Source organism: Neopsephotus bourkii, unplaced genomic scaffold (assembly GCF_033783945.1).
Source record: "Neopsephotus bourkii isolate Nb327-2 ecotype Australia unplaced genomic scaffold, CSIRO-AGI_Nbou_v1 NB_330, whole genome shotgun sequence".
NCBI lineage: Eukaryota > Metazoa > Chordata > Aves > Psittaciformes > Psittacidae > Neopsephotus > Neopsephotus bourkii.
The window spans coordinates 1,397,873-1,413,945 of record NW_026900838.1 but is presented as its reverse complement, the minus strand read 5'-3'; the positions used below and the strand labels follow the sequence as shown (position 1 = coordinate 1,413,945).

Genomic DNA, 16,073 nt, shown 5'->3' with positions numbered 1-16,073 from the left:
TGTATTTTATGAGAAAAGTTTAGTCCATTGAATACCTATGATTACTAAATTATTATTAAATAATAATTATTACATAAAATAAAAACAAACATGGAAAATTATATAACAAAGTCTGCTTTAGAGCACATTGCCAGTTTGTGAGAAATTCATAGCAGCGATGAGTGTGAAAGCATTATTCATGTTCATCGATGCACTGATCTCAGGATAGTTCCTTTGGTCTCATGAGGCAAGCCTTATTTATTCAGACTATCATCTGTGAGATGGCAAGTACCATCTATAAGATCCAAAGTACAGTTTGCACAGGTAAGGAAAAAACTTTAGAACTGCAGGTTCCCAAACACGGAAGGTTTAGAGCTGATGGTGGTTTTTGCTCTTAGAAAAACACAAAATATTTCCTACTATTTTCATTCTGTATCTGTGTTGCTGGATTTTTTCGCAATAAATATATTTATACTTTCCGCAGCTCAAATTCTCCAAAGTTTAAATAACTAACTGAAAAATCCACTCTAACTTTGTGAGACAACCGTTAACAGTATTCTTCTAAAGCTCAGTAGGTTCCTTCAGATAGTATAAACATTATCCTGCTTACTGCTATTATAGTAAAAATAAAATTCGATTTTTCAAGTCACAGCAGATGTAACTTGAATATAGCTTAGCTCTTCTTCTATGTGCCTTGGGCATATATAGGTAATCAATCATATTTAATCAATACGTTGTTCAGCCATGCAGATTAATATGTCTATAATTCCAGCTTTATTCAAATCCTCTTTAGTCTCAGTACATTCTTCATTGATTTTTTTTCACCCAAAAGAGGCACAGAATTAAGTAAATGATGTATCTTAAAACTTGGAAATATCAATTTAGAAAAAAAAATAAAAGGAATATAATCGCCCTTGATTCTCATTATATCCAATATATTTCAGTATTTTAAGGTTTGGAATAAGACTCCTTTGTTGCCTGGGCCTCACTCTCACTGTGAATGTCCTGAGAGGATTATAGGAATAGACTTCAAAAGTAGCAGAATCAAGTACCAATTGCTCACTTTAACAAATACATTAAAGCTCTAACACAGGTGCAAGTATGTCATGAAGAGGAAGTGCCGCTTTTTATACAGTTTCCATCAGAAGTGGCAGATAGAATGGATTTAAAAGCCCTATGAATTCCAGTTTAAAATATTAACAAAAGCTCTGCAACCACAATTTTGGGGATCAGAGTCACATGTAAATGCTGATTCTTCTTTTTAAAATGTTGAAGTGTGACAAAATAAATCTTATCGTCAAGTCTTTTCATTGTCTAGGTTGGCATTGAATAAATGAGCGTAGTTGTTTCAGTTTGAAAACTACTGAAAAAAGTAAATAATCATTCAGCATAGAATAAACAGTTGAATGTGGCGTTTGTTCATTTTAAATAGTTTGAAATGAAGGGGAAACCAGCATGACATTAAAAGCACAATCTTATCTTACTGTGTGGTTCTTTTCCAGTGAATTTCTAAAAGCATTGCTCTTCACTTATTCCAGAAGATAACAAGAAGCTGTGTTTGGGTGGTTTGATCAATTAAATAAGAGGCAAGAGAGAATATTTGTGTTTAAAATTGCTTTTCAATCTGGGTATCCTAGGCCTAGGAGCTGTACCAGCTTCTCAGTGTATCAAAAGACTGACCTATTTCTTGCAAAAAAAATTATGTGCTTCTTTTTAAATACATGAAACTCATCTAAGTATTCATATTAAGATGAGTGGCTTTCTGTGTGTCCTGGGTTTAGCAGTAGCAGTCATTTTTCTCTTTCTTGGTAGCTGGTGCAGTGCTGTGTTTTGACTTTCGGGCTGGGAACAGAGCTGAAAACAATGTTTTGGTTTGGCCAAGGAATTTGTGAGCCTCATGCTCTGCCAGGGAGGAGGAGAAGCCAGGAGGAAGCAGAGACAGGACACCTGACCCACACTGACCAAAGAGGTATTCCATACCACAGCATGTCATGCCCAGGATGTAACGGAGAGTTAGCCAGAAGGGCTAGGGGACGGCAGGTTGGAGGAGGTATCTGTCAGTGCTTGGTCGGTCTGGGGGGGGCGAGTAATCGGTCGCCTGGTGATGAGGTGTTGTATTCTCTTCCCTTGTTATTTCCTTTATCATTATTATTGGTGGTAGCAGTAGTGATTTGTGTTATACCTGAGTTACTAAACTGTTCTTATCTCAACCTGTGGGAGTTGCATTCTTTCTGATTCTCCTCTCCGTCCCTCCAGGAGCAGGGAGAGGGCAAGAAGTGGAGGGAGAGGGTGAACAAGCTGTCTGGCTGGGGTTAAACCATGACACTGTGCACAAGTCTCCTTTCTTACCCAGGAGAAAAAAAAGGCATTTGCAAGTAAAATATAAAAGGAATGCATATTTTAGTTCCAAATTTTTCTTTTCTCGTCAGTTCTTTGCATCTGGGGTGCTAAGTCACTTCTAGATTCACATTAGACCTCTTAGCAAGGCTCATCATAGCTCTAAAAAAATGTAAAGAAAAATATCACTGCACAGCTCATTACTAACTCCTGATTCAGAAGGCAAAAATACAGCTCCAGAGTCAAATGCAAATCCTTCCAGCACAGGATCTGAAAGCAATGGTATTTTCGGCTTATATTTGGGTTAAGTACCCTTCAAATATTTAGGTTTAATCTTGAGTGAAAAAGTCTGGATGCTCAGATTAAAATATATAGTGCTGAATACTGGCTTTATTGCCTCAACAGGATGCTTCTTCCAGTAGAGTACCTACTCAAGCACTTCTGAACTCTTCACTTTGGTATAAATAGTGAACCTCAGTCAGTCATGTCTATTGTGTAAGTTGCCAGCAAGACCTTACTTAGCCTTTAAAGTTGCCTACTGTTGAGAAAAGACTCCAGAAGTCTCCCCTCAATCTGTAAAGATGGTACTAGTGTTAATTTTCCTTACTATATGTCACACACATGATAAAGTAGATGTCCAACCAACCAAATCTTAACCTTTGTAATGAAAAAGTTGCACAAAATCAGTCTTACCCTTGCCCTTGCCAATAATGATGATAATGCAGAATTGAAACAATATCTGAACTCATTTTCAATTATTCTCTCCTATCTTGGTACACTGATATAGAAACACTTTAAGATTTGTAGATGGGACATCAGCTGTCTAACAGACAAAATTAAAACCCCAGACCACAACTACACAAGATGAAAAGAGGCAATTAAAATGCACTTCTAGTACCATTCTCTCTAATCGAAACATCTCTGCCCAATGCAATGTAGATATGAACCTAATTTACAGAAGTTGTTTGATAAATCCCAAACAGACATCTTGTCATTAATTCTAACTGAGTAGCCTACTGGAACTCCCTACCATTCACATCAGGCTTTTCAGCAGAGTAACAACATGGTCACTGGTAAATCAGTGCTTTTGAAAGGTTCCAGACTGAGTTATCGCTGCAAGCTTGTCAAGGTATGTATTGCTACACAGAGAAAGAAGAATTAAGCAGCAATTCAAATTAATTTATGTACTGCATTTATGGAAGGAGTAGGAGTATGATCTATAATGCATTTAATAGGGAACCACTCTGAGTGATTTTCAGTTAAACAACAAAACAACACAACAGAACCTGAGGTCCAGGAGGCTGTTTTTTAATAAATTTTTGAATCCCTTTCAGCAACATCTTCAGTATGGTGATGTCTGCAGATCAGAAATGTAAAATTTTACCTCAGAGAGTAATGACAAAGGGCTAAGTTCAGCTTAGTGAAAGAATCTTCTTTTGAATAAAGTTCACAATGACCAGGTCAAGCTTCTGCTCTCAACTGAACTCTGGCAGACACCTCCTTCAGCAGAAAAGGAGCACTTACAGACTGGTCACACTGAATTAAGGTTAGTAGCCTTGAACTGCACTCTTATTCACAAGGTGTGCTGGTTTGGGCTGGGATGAAATCAGTTTTCTTCACAGTAGCTAGTACTGAGCTATGTTTTGGATTTTTACTGAAAACAGGGTTGATAACACAGAGATGTTTTACTTCTCACTGAGCAGTGCTTACACAGAGTCAAGGCCTTTTCTGCTCCTCACCCCACCCCAACAGTGAGGGGGCTGGGGGCGCAGAAGAAGTTAGGAGGGGACACAGACAGGACAGCTGATCCCAACTGATCAGAGGGAGATCCCATACTGTATGATGTCATACTCAGCACATAAAGCTGGGGGAAAAAGAACCAAGGATGGGGACAGTCAGAATTACGGTATTTGTCTTCACAAGTATCCATTATGCATGATGAAGCCCTGCTTTGCTGGAGGTGGCTGAACGCCTGCCGGTGGAAAGAGGTGAACAAATTCCTCATTTTGCTTTGCTTGCATGAGCAGCTTTTGTTTTACCTGTTAAACTGTCTTTATCTCACTCCATGACTTCTCTCATTTTTACTCTTTTGATTCTCTCCCCCAGTCCCACAGCGGGGGGAGGAAGTGGCTGCATGGTACTTAGTTGCCAATTGCGGTTAAACCATGACACCAGGTTACACACCCAGGACCACCTCTCTGACCACAGAAGCTGCATGCAGCTGTTAGTTAAGCTCTTCCTCCAAATTCACACCCAATGAGCTGTTTTTAAAGTGAGTAAGGTTCATGTAGTAGGTATTTATTTCATTTTTCATATATCTTCTATGTGTCTGTACCTCCTCTTCCTTTGGGTAGCCTTCTGAAGTTTCTCTAAGATACTATGTACACTGCAATAAAAGCTTTATATCTGTTTCAAAAATAAGTAAAGAAGAAGGCATGAGATTGGTCACTACCTCTTCCCTTCTGAAAGTTGTTTCAAATAATTTTCTCTTTGCTCGACATTCAAAGTGTTGAATGTGAGTATTTTCACCGGTGACAAGAGTTTTCTTGAGAAACCTTTAGACATCTGCTTTTATGGCCTCTCAGGCCATCAGGAAACCTCAAAATATTTAGATATTGGCTAGTTACAAAAGAGTGACCCAAACTTTCAAATGCTTATGCAAACTGATTTGGACAGTTATGATGTTTCAAGGTCAGTCAGTCCAATCTCTGACTAGTAGTGCTGAGCAAGTAGCTAAAGATTTTTTTCATGGAATGCTGTTTAAACATAAAAAAAAATATCTGCTGCAGCCACCCTATTCTATTTCTTGAGCTCACTTCCAGCTCAGCATTCAAATGGCTACATTCTATTGGAGCAAAGAAAAATCAAAAATATCGATACACACAATCAATGGCTTTGCACTCGTGCGCAACTACTCCAGACAATGGTGCTTGCATATAGTAGGCCAAAATTGGAATGAAGCACTGTATTCAAAACCAAAAACCATTTACACACAAAGAAATTGTAATATGCTTTTACGTGGCCTACAAGCAGCAAATAAGACAAAGTAAATTGGATAAATTATTCATTAAAAATTATTTTTTCATCTCTAGGATTCAGTGTGAAAGAATAATAATTATGCTAATGGTCAACAAATAGATCCACTTGCTTTTAGTATCCAGCTGGATATGTAATATAGTGATTTATTCGGGAAGAAAAACTGTATTGATCTTATCCTGCAAAATTAAAAATATTTCCCCCTAAAATATCATTTACAAATTCATGTGTAGATGTATGACAGTGGCCTTTTCCTTCTACCTTCACATCCAACAGAGTTTTAATTATCATCTCAGTCCATAAAATATCAAGATGATTTAGACTGCACTTACATGTCTTTGCAAGGTGGCAAAAGATTTTCATTACAAACTGGTGAATGACAGCAAGTCAGGGGAAACCCACATATTCCTAACAGTGGAACAGCAATGCTGAAAGGGCATAGGAGATGAAAGGATCTCTAAAACATCTGAATTTGTCTTATAAGGTGATATGATTCAAGGCCAGGTTGGACGAGGCCTTGGGTAATATGGTTTAGAGCGAGGTGTCCCTGCCCATGGCAGGGGGGTTGGAACTTGATGATCTTAAGTTCCTTTCCAACCCTAACTATTCTATGATTCTATGATTTGTTTTTATTGGAGTAATCCATTACAAACTAAAACAACTCATTTAACTGTGTGCACATCTGGCGCTCCTGAGAGTGTAAGCACTGCAAAAAACGTGGAACGCTTTCCTAACATTGATAATCCAGATGCCTCAACTTCTCCTCCTGCTTTCCATATATTTACCATCCATTAAAAGTGTAAGAAATGTTCCTTAAAAACCGCTTAATACCGTAGGACATTTACTAGTACTGTAGATGAAAAACAAACAAAACAAAAAGAAGAAAATATTTACTAAATTTATAATATTAATCTTGCATCACAAGGGCTCTATTTTGAAATTTGTCACTCATGGATTAAAAAAAGATGCAGTTCTGCATAGAAAGTGTCATACATTTTGATACTAATGGATAATACACTACCTATCAAGGAAGGATATTCTCTTTAAGTTCCTTTTTTAGCAGAGCTATGTTCTCATTAAAGACGGGAATTGTGCTGAGGTACAGAATAATGGAGAGTAACTTTCTTTCCCTCCTTTTCTGCAGCTGTTGCTCAGTTGTGATTCTTGGCATTAACAGAATGTGTGTCCCTGATTTGTGGCTGTGATCTAATCTCTACTCTGTAAATACAGATTGTTGAGTAAAGCTTTTTCAACAAAGATTAATTTCTGTTTCAGTTTACTTTTTCCTGTTATAAGAAGACCATTAACTGAATAAAACTGCATATTCTCAATTATAGTGTATCTTCTCAACAGTTCTCCTTGTGATAGGATTACAGAATGAGTGGGATGTTCATTTCACCCTTGGATTTGCCACAGCTAGAAAATGTCAGACATTGTAACTGATAGTACTTTCCTCTCTACCTGGGTATTTGTTGTTATGGTGATAGTTCCAGAAGGGAACATTAATGAGGATGACTTGAAAGCTTTGATGTTTACAGAACAATTATTTTTAACATCTCATAAGAAAAAGTGACAGTTCCGCTCTTTGCTAAATATGCATCACTGTATCAGCTTCCATGAAAACTACCCAAATTTCTATTTGTTATGTATCTGTAACACAATGCTGAATACAAATTCACATGTATCTATTTACATGTAATAAAAAGGTTTTTGAAGAACAAAAAAAAAATCCCATTTTCTCACAAAGGATATAATCTGTTATTCCTAAGAACTTGCCTACAGTAATGAGTAACTTTTAATTATAATGCAATCTTTAGAATATCTGGATTGCTCTTTCATGACACTTTGAGATCTACCCAGCATGACCTTCTCATATCCAAAACTGTGCTGTGAACAATTCTATGAACCCACATCACCAAAACCACAGCTCTGGAGACATACTGCATCGCTGAGACTGTAATTCACCACAGGGGTAAGCAGTAAAGACAGGCGAATTATTGACCTGGAGTCTTCCAGATCAGAGGTACTTGATGTTCACCACAGAGCTTAGCTCATACATGTTGTGAATGCATGCAGTTACTTACATATTCTTCATAGGCCTCGTGTGCAGGTGGCGGGGGTGGTCTGTAGCCTGGGACAGCCGGGGCACCCCTTGCTCGAGGGGTGGGGACGCCTCTCGCCACTGGTGGGACGGGGAGGGCTCCACGGGTCACTGGTGCTCCTCGGGGTGCTTGGGCACCTCTTCCAGGCAGGGGAGGAGGAATTGCACCCCCACGTCCCCTGAGGGGGTAAAAAAGGAATGATAACCTTGGTGTGAAAGGCAAGGGAGGACACGCAAGTGCTACCGCATTTTAAAGGCTCTTACATTTTTACTGTTATTTAAAGTGTCATATAACTTTGGCAGCCACAATGTCAAGCACTTTTAGGCAATATCTCAGGCAGAACTCATGTTATGGAAAGGCATTATTTTTACACCATCCAGTGCCTGTTACACCTCATCTTGCTCCTCGTACTAATGAAATTCTGGCTCATCGTAGTTCACAGAGTTGCAAAGTTACTCCAAAGTAGTTCTAGAGGAGAAAGTGAGAAACTTTTTCTGTTGCTCTCAAACTATTTTATGACAGCAGTCATCACTCTCATTCTCATGTTTATTGGTGGGTGGGAGAAACTGACTGGCAGAATATGCTGTAGTATGGCAGAAACTTTCAAGGCAAAGTAGAGCAAGAGTATAAAAGCAGAGTGCAAACTTTTCTGTCCATCTAATTTACTTCAGCACAAGGGAAGTGCAGCACGGGATTCTGCTTTCCCCTACTGTGCAGAGAGAAGAGTAGCATACAGGCAAGCGCAGGGAGGTTTAGCATCTTCCTATGTATTTATACAATATCCACCTTGCTGTAATGTACTTGGTAAGTCAGAAGAAGATGTTACTGGTTAAAAAGAGGTTCTTGTAGCTATATCATATGGCTCCCTGAAGCCTTCTCTTTTTCAGGCTGAACAAGCCCAACTCTCTCAGGCTTTCTGATTGGAGAGGTACTCCAGCCTCTGACCATTTTCATGGCCCTCATCTAGACCCACTCTAACAGGTCCATGACTTTCTTGTGTTGGGGACTCTAGAACTAAATTCAATAATCAAGGTGAGTTCTCATGAAAGCAGAGTACAGGGGGACAATCACTTTCCCTGACCTGCTGGTTATGCTTCTTTGATGCAGCCCAGGATATGGTTGGCTTTCTGGGCTACGAGTACACATCTGCTTTTCATTCCTTAGGGAATCCTTTTCAATCCTTAGGAATTGTTCTCAATCACTTCATACTCCAGTCTGAGCTGACACTGGTGACTGATTACCCACGTGCAGGACCCAGCACTTGTTCTTTCTTGTACTTCATGAGGTTCACATGGCCCGCTTCTCAAGCCTGTCAAGGTTCTTCTGGAAGGCATCCTTTCCTTCCAGCTTACCAACTACACCACTATAAATATCATTATGCTATTACCGTAAATTATTATCATAAATATGTATCTTAAATACTTCAGTGTTGTTTATTTTTAATATTCTCCCGGGGTATCTGACTGGAGAATAAGCAAAGCATCCAAGTTCCTGTATCTGTGCAACCGATACAATCAGTTGGGTATCTTGCAGGAGCCAGCACTTCGCTGATTATGCTCTGAACCTAACTAAAAAGCTCCCAGTGTGTTGCAGTGATGTCCTGAACATTATTATTAAGTCAAGCCCTTCAGACTAGTTTCTGAGCCCAAAAATACTTCGTGTGGAAGATGGTCATGAATGCAAAGTGTAAAAAATCCTATGTATGTGCATCATATTACTGATAAAAAATTACATTCAAGAAAAACTGAGTGAAAACATGATGGACACCTTCAGGGGAAAAAAGAAAGGTCATAGGCAAGATCAGCCAGTTCAATTACCAAAGAACAACTCCTCTGTCAGCGTGAAATAAGGTACCTCCATATCCTATTTCTTCCAAAATAAAAGTAGATTTCTTAGGACTGACCCTGAAATGATGTCTATGGAAACCTAAAAGTTGCTAGGTAACTTAGATACCTGAGGCAACAGATTTCTTAAGGGCTCACAGTGAAAAATGTGTCTGAAAGAGTGTAGTAAGATTATATATTGGCCTCACGAAAGAGCAGAGCTGTTACCTGTACGTGCAAAAATACTTGGAAGAGCTCAAGAAAAATTCATACATCAGTGTTTTTAGATGATGACAGTCTCATTCATATAAAACTGTTAATCCATGCACTAGATAATATATAATGCAATATATATGTATTATAGATACAATATACATACAAAAAAAAAAAAGAAGTAATTATCTGGCAAATAAATTCTCCACCCAGACTATGTAGCCTTCTCTGACTATACTATTTCACTGACCATCAATTTAATGCTGCTGACCACACCACTGCTGTGCCAACATAGCAATATTCTTTCCTAGAAATATCCTTTCACTCACTTCATAATCTGCTCTGATTTGTTGCTTGATTACTTGTGTACCACCCACTGTAGCCTGTGGATTGCAGGTGACAGAACTGTAGGCATCACACAGATCATACAAGCTATCAGAAGGAAAACATTTTGGTTCACTGACCATGATGTGTACTTGACTATTTTTTTTTTTTTAGATATGCTTGTTTTGCCATTGTTTATACTGTCTTTAGGTCAGGTTACCACACCTTGAAGGAGCTGCTGGTGGCACACGAATCCCCCTTCCTCGAATGCCCCGTCCACGCGCTGAATCCTCAGAACCATTCAAATATGACAGTTCTCTCAGCTGTTCCTGGCGAATTTCATCGTTATAGTCCTAAAATGCAAAAGGTAAAACTTGCTGAAAGTTTGCATTTTGGCTATGAAAGCACCCAAACCAGAAAGTTTGTGTTTTGCAAGTTTTTATTTTGAAAGTTTGTGTCTTTTCTGAGCTGCCAATACACCCAAACCAGAAACTACATGGACAGCATTTGGGTGAATCATTCTGCAGTATCACCTGCATGCTGAAAAAAAACATATATTGGGAGCAGGGAAGTACCTACAGTAAGTGGGCAGACAAATTTATACGGGGAGTGAAGATGGCCATAAAGAACATGTACACACAGAATAAAACACACAAGGCATAGTAAGTATAAACACAAAGCATACATCACGAATATATCTGTATACAAGATGCAAAGGGACTTTCACATATAAAAGGTACCAATCTCAAACAACTTCAAATGAGATCAAAAAATGCCTTTTACACATGTATTTTTCTGGGCAGAACCCCCTGGCTACCTTTATGCACTTAAAATGCAAATTCCACATTACATTGCACCTTAGTATACAGAATTTACACTAGAGTCATTTGATTAGGTGATTTAATCCAGTACTAGTTAGCATCACTGAATGAAGCCTTCAATTATTCTGTTTATCTACTAAACAACTTGTTATAGGAGAAAGAGCTCTCTCTTTTGGATTGATAAGTAACAAAGATATGTTTACTATATAAAATTGTTAAATGATATAAAATAGGCCCATTCCAAGAGTGCAGGGTATCCACTTTATCACTGCAAACTCAGTAAACAACATCAGATGAATTTCCTTTTCTTACTGATACAAAATACATAATATTGGGCAATTTTTACTTATTTTTGTAACCTCTGTCTCAGTCAAAAGTTCTTCTTTGTTTCCTTCCTTTGGTGTTCTGCTCTTTGCCTGATGATCACAGTAATAACAGCCCAGCGCATCAGCTGGCTCACTGGCAGCACAACTGTGTGACAGATAATTAGTGTTTGAAAACATAAAGGATTACTGAATTTCATCTATTGAATTTCTCCATCTTTCCACAAGCAACTGCCACTGACTGTCATGCAAGAGTCTGAAAATGCTACAGTGCCTCCTGTCTTGAGTAGGTGACTGTTCAGGATATACAAGTGACACCTCTTTTTAGCCAAGTTAAAGACCTAGCAAACAGTTAGATGGAATCAAGGTGCTCCTTCTCCCTCCTGAGGAGGTCCAGGAAATGTGTTTAAAGACATGATGCTGATCTTCTGTGTTCTAAGACAGTGTTAATCTGGTCATAATTTCCCTTCTAAATTTCTACAGACTGAAGCTGGAGTAAAATCTATTCATGAAATTCAGAAAAGAAGCTCATTTATACTTGCAGCAGAATCATAATTGAAATCAAATCCCTAATTTGCTAGTAAACCAGTTCATGGCTTTGAGTTCACACCAATCCCCAAATCCTTTTTCACATTTTTCTACCATTCTAACATTAATGGTAATAAGCAAAAGACATCTTCCTAAATCAATGCTCTGTGTAAAACACAGAGGGAAAAGCACAGACAGAATCAGTGATGTCACATTTACAGCAATTGCTGAACAGGTACAATCTACTGTAGCTTGCTTAATATCATCTATTATGCATACTGGCTTTATGAGGATTAGGACTTCCCACTTGCTGATTAAGTTCACCCTTCAGACTCCAGACCAGTGCTGGGACTGCACTTCATTAATAATGCAAGAAAATTATAAGAGAAAGATGTGGGGAAGAGAAAAAAAAAAAAATAAAAATAAAAAAAGAAAAAAGAGAAAGGCCCTGCAAGGGACAGGAACTGGAACTGTGCTGCTGCTTTAATATCTTTTTTTTTGGAACACTGTCTTATAAATGAATTCTACCAGAATTGCCACAGAGCTGCTATTCCTTCCTCAGATATGCGCCATTTAAAATCTTACTATTGATGAAACAGAAAATCCAAATAAAATTTATAACATAGAGCCAGACCTGCAAATCTACACCACTGTGCTATGCAATGCCTTTAGTTTTTCCTCAGGTTATTTACTGCCTGTCCAGTTAAGAAGTATCTACAATGTATTTTGAAGTGCAAGGTAAAGACAACAAAGTACATGAAGACTGTAATGAGGACGCTGGGATGGGATCCTGAAAGAGAAAGATTTCAATAAACATTTATAACTCTATATAGATCAATTATCTTATGTTCCATTCATAAAGCATAATAAAGACCATAATTTCTAAACCTAAAATCTGAAATTTTCAACAGAAATGCCCACTTCAACTCCTTCATTAAAGAGAAACGTAACACTGAATTAATCTTTCATAACTGCTACATGAGTTCAGCTAGAGAGAGTATCCTGCTGAATATTTAATTGTAGCTGAATTCAGAGCCTAGCATATGAGCAAAATTATGCAGCTGAAGCTTCATATATATCTAGTCCCAAGAGAGAGCACAAGATGTTGCAAGACATACCTGTACTGAAGAAAGTATAATGAAGTAGGTATACACTGCAGCAGTATGCTATGTTTTAGAATAATCCCCCTACTCTTCCTATTAAAATAAGCTCATGGGAAATATTCTGTACTTCTCAGCTTTTCTTCTAGTTTTCTAATAATCTTATAGCCAGTCTATAATCTGATAATCTACATTAGCCTATTTGTTTTGCTCTTGTTTATATCCTGAAAGACATCTTTAAACAGCTTCACTACTTACTAATTATACTAAGGGTGTATCACAGTGATCAGTGTTTGCAAAGAACTGCTGTATTTGAGCAAATCACCTACAACTATCCACCTAAAGTTGCATCTTGACTTTAGAAATACCAAGAATTTACAAGCTTAGCAAAGTCAGTAGCACCATAAACTGTAATGTTTATATAAGTGCCTGAAACCAAATTATATATTCAGATAAAACTTTCAGTATTCTAGAGTACATGAACATGTTTACCCCAGATTACCAAAAATATGTTTATTAATGTCAGTTGGGAATGATTAATTAGGTTGCCTTGACTGCTGTAGAAACGAAGGAAGCCCATTAGCATCAGAGTCAGACTGGTGGCAGCTCACCCAGGGCCCTTCTGGCAGCATCAGCAGAGAGGTGCTGCAAAGTGGGAAAAGCACATAAGCTGCTAGAGAACTCAATAAACCATTTTAGTAAAAAATAGCAAGTATGACGCAAGCTGCAAAACCTGATCTGAATTAAGAAGGACGTGTAGTGACAAGGCAGGACAGTTAATAAAGAAATCAAAGGGTAAAGCATAGATAGACTCAACGGATTTTGGGAATATATATCTATCATTAGCATAATAAAGGCTCACAGCAGTCAAGGATAAATCAATCCCTTAAGGACTGTGATCTCCTGTCCTGATGTGCTTCACACATTAAAATTCTTTCCATGTGTTTGAATGATTTGCACTATTAATAAATATCATTATTCTTATCTGTGACAGCTGAATTTCATTCTAACTCCACAGTTAAGGGGAGAGTAATTTAGATTAAATACAAGTTACCTTAAGGATGCAGAGTTATGTAAGTCTAGCCTAAAATCATAATTCTTAATATTGACACTTTGAAGTATTAACAGGGCTCACTTGGTCCCTTATATAGATGACATTTTATAACATACACACATTCCTTACACAGTTAAGCTAGACATTTATCATGTGAAGTGCAGACTATCTTCCACATAGTGTTGCTACTACTTGGACAGATTTACAGGTATCCTAAGTCCACAGACAAACAACTACATATTAACACTTTGTATTTAAGTAATCCAATTACTTGATTTTAACTAAGTGAAAAAGTAGTCACAAAAATAAATGCTTTTCTTGTAGCTATTTTCTCTGTAACTCTTAAAGTGCTTCCCAAAGGTCCCAAGGTACCAGTAATTCAAACTTACAGCTGGATAATGCAGAGGTCCTATGGTTCTAGAAATCTCAGTCTGCACTGCCTGAACTACCAAATACTCAGGCACGTAATTCTATGAAGCTCTATGTTGTCAAAACAGAGCACCACATTCACAGTCATAGGTAAACCCCATCCTGAGATCTTCTCTTCTCAAGCTCAGGTAGGAGAAAAATCAGGACTGTGATTGCCACAGCACTTCTGCATCCTGCCCAGCTCTCAGCACCAGTAAAATAGCTCCAGGGCTCCATGTACTTGAAGAGATTCACTGAAGCCAGTCTCCCCTAAATCCTGATGTTGTTGCCTTGGGGCTATTTTCAGGCAGTTTAAATTCCAATTAGCTTAAAATTCCATTGAGTACATGCTTCAGAAAACCCACAGCTAGACAACAGGACACAAGACTCAGTGAATTTTAGATGGAGCTAAGTGACTTGAATATGGTCCTTTGTTTGCTTGTTTTGTTTGTTTGTTTGTTTTCAGATGCAGACTAATTTTGGACATTAAACCAGACATAGTCCACATCTCCCTTGTTTATAAGGGGAAGCACTAAGCCCCAAAAAATAACTGGTGGCACCAGTTCCTGGAGTTGATGATTGTGTTCTTTGTGACATCACAAGCGTGAGCTGTGCTATGATTCAGCTTCAAATCATGGTAAGAACCACACATTTGGATTCGTGGGGTGAGGATCAGCAGTTCATTATACTGAAGAGGCCAAGAACCCAGGAATTCCCACTTGCCAGCTGAGTACTTCAGTATCAGACTGTTACAAAAAAGAGTAGCAGCACTGGCTGCTCAGTACCAGAGCGCTTGGTGAACTAAATTCTGTGTCAACAGAGATGCTTGGCATTTCCTTATATTTTTTTATATTCTAAGATCCTGTCCAAAGACTCCAGTGCTTTAAAAATGTAAACATGGGACTTTTTGTTGCACATGCCCAAAGCCTTTCTCTATCACTGTCTACTTAGGAAACTTAAGACAATTATGTCAGGTAGGCTGGACAGCCCTCTCCATCACCTAAAATTTGGGTGAGACAGTGCCTCATCTGGGCATGTAAACTAGGTGGATGCAACTTCATTCTTTGTCACTCTAATACAAATTCAAAGTTCACTGCAAAATATGAGATTAATCTGTAGCTGAAGCCATGCCCAACCAAGCAATTCCTACGAAGTTCCTCAGAACCAAGAGAGCTGGCTCTAGCCCACCATGTGTGGGTGTCTGATGGATATGGCATATGTTCTCAACAGTATATGGAGGAGCTCAAAATGGACAGCTGTTCTGATGTTCCTGGATAAGACCCATGCTCTCCATATTTAATGTATATGCATGGTTTCCTGGTTACCTGCAGTCAAAGCCATCTGTTAAGATGGCTTTTTGCCCATTTGCAGATTGGTCTGATTATTTCACTAGAGCATAGGTGCCAGGTAATGATCGGTTTAGATGACAGCCTGCAGTGCACCACAAGTGACAATGCTTCTGCCAGAAGTCCTCTTCTGCAACTCCAATATTGCATTAGCAACACATGCCTCTTTGCATTTGCCCATATATGTTGGCACTTACGTAAGGCCATTTTGTGAGCATGCAGTTCTCTGGCAGCCAGCAACCCCAATAAATACATAAAAATATAAATATAAACCATATGAGCTCAAGAAATAAATCATTTTCTCTAAGCAATCAACAACTTAGCCAGATCCACAGCCATAAACATCATGCCTTTTCCTTGCCACATATGCAAAAAAATTGCTCTTTACCTGCTTATAGTCTATCTGAGACATAAACCTTAATTGTGTGGGTCACCGTTACAGACTGAAAAGCGTAAAACAGACCATACATTTCTCACAATAGCAGTCTGAATGTGTTGCGGCCAATATGAGTTTCAGCTTATAAATGCCTATGGGTAGAATGCAAGCAGACATAAGCTGGAGCCACGTACATTTGCCTCTGAGGTTAGTTGACAGCTGGGGGATTTGTCAGCTTGCCACAGAGAGCACTAACCCAAGCATGGATGTCATTTTTCTCTTTGAGCATGCACAATTAAATCT

The 16,073-nt window shown here is 38.5% G+C and overlaps 1 protein-coding gene across 5 annotated transcripts in view; it reads right to left on the bottom strand.

Annotated features, from left to right (window-relative positions):
* KHDRBS2 (KH RNA binding domain containing, signal transduction associated 2) overlaps positions 1-16,073 on the bottom strand; it is a 365,680-nt gene that overhangs the window by 128,297 nt on the left and 221,310 nt on the right. For all 5 annotated transcript variants that reach the window (XM_061347850.1, XM_061347847.1, XM_061347845.1 and 2 more), the window contains 2 exons: positions 10,040-10,167; positions 7,437-7,632 (listed from right to left, as the gene is read on the bottom strand). In XM_061347850.1, coding sequence (XP_061203834.1) covers positions 7,437-7,632; positions 10,040-10,167 — 324 coding nt within the window. The remainder of the gene's footprint in view (positions 1-7,436; positions 7,633-10,039; positions 10,168-16,073) is intronic.